Source organism: Mastomys coucha, unplaced genomic scaffold, assembly GCF_008632895.1.
Source record: "Mastomys coucha isolate ucsf_1 unplaced genomic scaffold, UCSF_Mcou_1 pScaffold21, whole genome shotgun sequence".
In the NCBI taxonomy this organism is placed as follows: Eukaryota; Metazoa; Chordata; class Mammalia; order Rodentia; family Muridae; genus Mastomys; species Mastomys coucha.
Window position 1 is genome coordinate 169,897,688 of NW_022196904.1, and position 4,082 is coordinate 169,901,769.

General features: G+C 41.9%; 1 protein-coding gene across 1 annotated transcript in view; it reads right to left on the minus strand.

Moving 5' to 3' along the window:
* Positions 1-18: 18 nt before the first annotated feature.
* Noc3l (NOC3 like DNA replication regulator) overlaps positions 19-4,082 on the minus strand; it is a 27,476-nt gene continuing 23,412 nt past the window's right edge. The window contains exons 20-21 of the mRNA XM_031390228.1: positions 1,158-1,242; positions 19-569 (exon numbers count right to left, since the gene is read on the minus strand). Coding sequence (XP_031246088.1) covers positions 441-569; positions 1,158-1,242 — 214 coding nt within the window. The 3' untranslated portion in view covers positions 19-440. The remainder of the gene's footprint in view (positions 570-1,157; positions 1,243-4,082) is intronic.

Below are 4,082 nucleotides of genomic sequence, written 5' to 3' on the forward strand. Positions count from 1 at the left end.
AAAAAAAAAAAAAAAAGAAAAAACCCACAAAATCTATTTTATTTGCTTTCATCAATGGTGCTGCAATAACAATATTGATTTAGTTATAAAGACAATTTAATAACTGTCTTGTTTAGATTTTGTCGACTTAACATATACTGGAGTTACCTCAGTTCTTCTCAACTAAAGAACTGCCTCCATTAGACTAGACTATGGCATGTCTGCAGGGCATTTATAGAATTCACGACTGACGGGCAGTGCCATTCCTGGACAAGTTGGTATGGACTGTATAAAAAAGCAAGCCGAGCAAAGAGCAAGCCAATAAGCAGAGTCTTCTGTGGCACTACTTCCGTTCTCACAGAACCATTCTTAGGAAGTCTTCCTTGTACAAAAAGACACAGGCCCTACATATCTGTATGTGTCATGCACAGACAGGTATCCGACAGTCCATTCACTCTGTGCTACCGTGATGGGTTTTTCAAACACTTGGTGAAATCCAGTGGTATCTCAGTAGCAGCTTCATTACAATATCTTTTGATTAGTTGATTTAAATCTTCATTCAAAAATGAGTCTCCTTGTAAACATTTATCCTGAAAGAAGTTGAAATTAATAGTTAAAGCCACTCACATTGTGAGTAATAACCAAGCTGAGCAAAGCCACCAACAGTGAAGACCAGCCAATGGAAGAGAGTTTCTGGGGCTGGGTGCAGTGATGACACATGCTTTTCAGCACTCAGAAGATATGGACAGGTGGATTCTGTGAGTTCAAGGCCAGCCTGGCCTACAGTGAGTTCTAGACCAGCTAGAGATCATAGTGAAACTCTATCTCAGAACAAACAAACAAAAACAACAAGACAATAAATACAGTAAAGAGAGATCCTTGGCCAGATCTCTGACCTACCCTAGACTGTATGAAATTCTCACCAACCATCTCTTTAGAATTCTAGCACCATGAATCTACCCCAATCTTAACTCCTAGAGCCTGGCCTTGGTGGTTAACACCTATAGTCCCAATTGATGGGAGGCTAAAGCAAGTCAGTAAGTTCAACGTCAGCCTGGACTACAAAGCAATGCCCTGTCTCAAAAAAGAAAAGAAAACTGGCAAAGTAAAGTTGAATTGCTAACAGATGCATTGGTTTAATGTTTACTCTCTCTTTGTAAAAAACAAGTATCACATACCTTCCTTTTGGAGTGTGAAGATTCAACAGGTGGGTTGAATGTCATTGCTGCCATACTGTAAGTCTCAAACAGTTCAACTGCAGATCTATAATAAACATGTAAGATATGCAGAGCTACTATCATTATCTGTGTAACTTTAAGAACATTCAACCAACTCATTCATTAAAGATACAAATTAGAGCTGGGCAGGGGTGGCACACGCCTTTAATCCCAGCACTAGGGAAGCAGAGGCAGGCAGATCCATGAGTTTGAGTCTAGCTTGGTCTACATAGTTGAGTACCATGAAAACTGGGGCTACAAAAAGAGACCGTCTCAAAACAAAACAAACAAACAACAACAAACACAAACCAAAAGACCCCACACAGATTAGCCAGGTGTGGTGGTACATGCCTTTAATCCTAATTAAGAGACAGGCATATCCCCATCTACAAAGCAGCTCGAGGATACTTAGAGTGGCTTTGTTTCAAAAATAAATAAGACCTAAATTCCTCTGTAGTATAAACACTATCCTACTAAAGCTATTTCAGAGAAATCTAGTTCACACTCAGAAATGCAAATCTGTAGCCCAGGAAGAGTGCTAAGCAGATGTCGACCAGCTCGTCTGATTGAATCCCAGCTCAACCAGTGATATTAATGACAAGCTACTAAATCTGTCACTGGATCCAGAGGAGTGATGGATGGAGTTGCCACCCATGAATGTTTAACACCACCCAACCCTTCAGCCATTAGCCCGGATGAAAAACAAGGACAGAACATTCACGACATGAAAGAAAATACATTAATACCCAAACCACGTAAGTAAATCTTTTCTGATTTTTTATGGCAAGGTTTTTCTATGTATTTTCTATGGCAAGGTATTTTCTATGGCAAGGCTGTCCTGGAAGTCACTTTGCAGAGGTGAAGCTGGCCTCAAATTGAAAGACCCACCTGCCTCTGGCTCCTGAGTGCTGGGATTATAAAGGCTTGCACAACCACCACTTAGCCCCAAGTAAGGAAATCTCAATCACATGGGATTACTATTAGCCCACATCACTCAAAGGCCAGAGATAGGGACTGTGCTTAACACCCAAGCTTCATTCCCCAAGAGAGGAAAGCATTTTCCACTGGCCAAGCCTTAGAGACAAATCTAGGCTTCATCTTCCTTCAAAAATGGAAAACAGGCACAAGAGAGGCAAAATTTTAAGATTATTAATAAAAATATGCCAGAAGGATTACTAACATCAATGACAAAGGATCTACAGTTTTCCATCTTTGAAACATGGTGAAAGCCTGTCTTGTAAAAAACAAAACAAAGCAAAAATCAAATAAACAAAAGTCAATGTTAAGCTGTAAAGTGGTGTCGCACACCTTTAACCCCAAGTACTCGGGAGACAGAGACAGAAGATCAAGTTAGAAGCCAGCCTGGTCTACAGAGTGAGTTCCAGAAAAGCCAGGGCTGCACAGAGAAACCTTGTTTGTAAAAACAAAACAAAACACGAGTCAGTTGGGGCTGAGACTGTATGAATGCTTGCCCTGCACACGTATTTGCTTACGCTCCTTGCGATGCAAAAAGAAAGAAAAGGAACAAGGCTAGAGGGAGACACAGAAAACTGCTGAAAATGAAAAAGCAGCAGCTGTGTTAAGTATGGCCAAGCATTATCTCTCTCTACCACAAAGGGCTGATAGAAAATGGCAGAGTTGAGCCTTATCTGGAGAGACTTACTAACTATATTGGCAATTTTAAAATACAAAATAGGGGTTGAAGAGATGGCTCAGTGGTTAAGAACACTTGTTGCTCTTGCAGAGGACCCAGGTTCAATTCCCAGTACCTACAAGGTGGTTTATAACCATTCATAACTTCAGTTTCAGGGGGTTATGAGCACGCAGCATGCACATGGTGCACAGACATATATGTAAACCAAAAACTCATACACATAATTAAACCTAAACAAAAAAATCTTCCATATGAAAGAACTAAACCTAGTATTTCAAGCCAAGCAGGAAGTCAATTTCAAGTGAGGTTTCCACTCTTAAATGGTAACAACTAGCCAGGCACAGTAGTGGGGCATCCCTGTAATCCTAATGCTTGGAAGTGGAGGGGTAGGGATCAAGAATGTAAGATCATCACACATAAATTCTTACAGGTAGGGTTAAGTTTGTGGTCATCCTAGACTACATGGGTATGAGGCCAGGGAGCTATGGGACCAGGGGAAGCAGGCCTGTAGCAAGATTGGGGCAAGATTGGGGTCAAAACATGTCCAAACCCTGGAAACTGGCAGTAGTAGGATCGCTTGGCCCCTGTCCCAGGCCTGAGTGTCCCTGTGCACGTAGTCTTGTACCTCCACCTTTGCCCCACTAAAGGAGGTCACACAGCCCAGCAGCCAGGTTAAAACTTCTTTTCCCCTTATAAGGTCATGTCCAGCAGCACCTGGAATTCCTCCTTGTGCTAATGAGGCACCCAAGCACCCTGGCCCTGGCCAATGATGTGCACTCATCCTAAAGCCCCTACTGGCACCCCCAATTAAATGAGCTGTCTCACCAAAGCATCTCTCCCAAGAGTCTGTACTTATGTAAGGTGTCCTCAACACCCCCCACTGTTCACCTCTGCACCCCTACTCAAGATCCACTGGTTGTGATGGAGAGCTGACCACCCTGCTATGGATGGGTTAGCAGAACCTGACTGATACATGGGACGCCATCTAAAACGATCAAACAAAAATACAAAGTTCTTCCATTTTCCCTCATACTCTAAAGACAGTATGAAATCAGTTTAGGTTACAATTCATGTATAACATCTAAATTAAAGAAATCTATGGGCTTACAAGAGAAAAAGAAATAGAAAAAGAAAAGAAGAAAGAAAAACCCAGGGCTGTGCAGATAGCTCAGTTGCTAAAGTGCTTATTGTGCAAGCTGGAGACCTGAGTTCAAGCCTAGCCACCACATGAT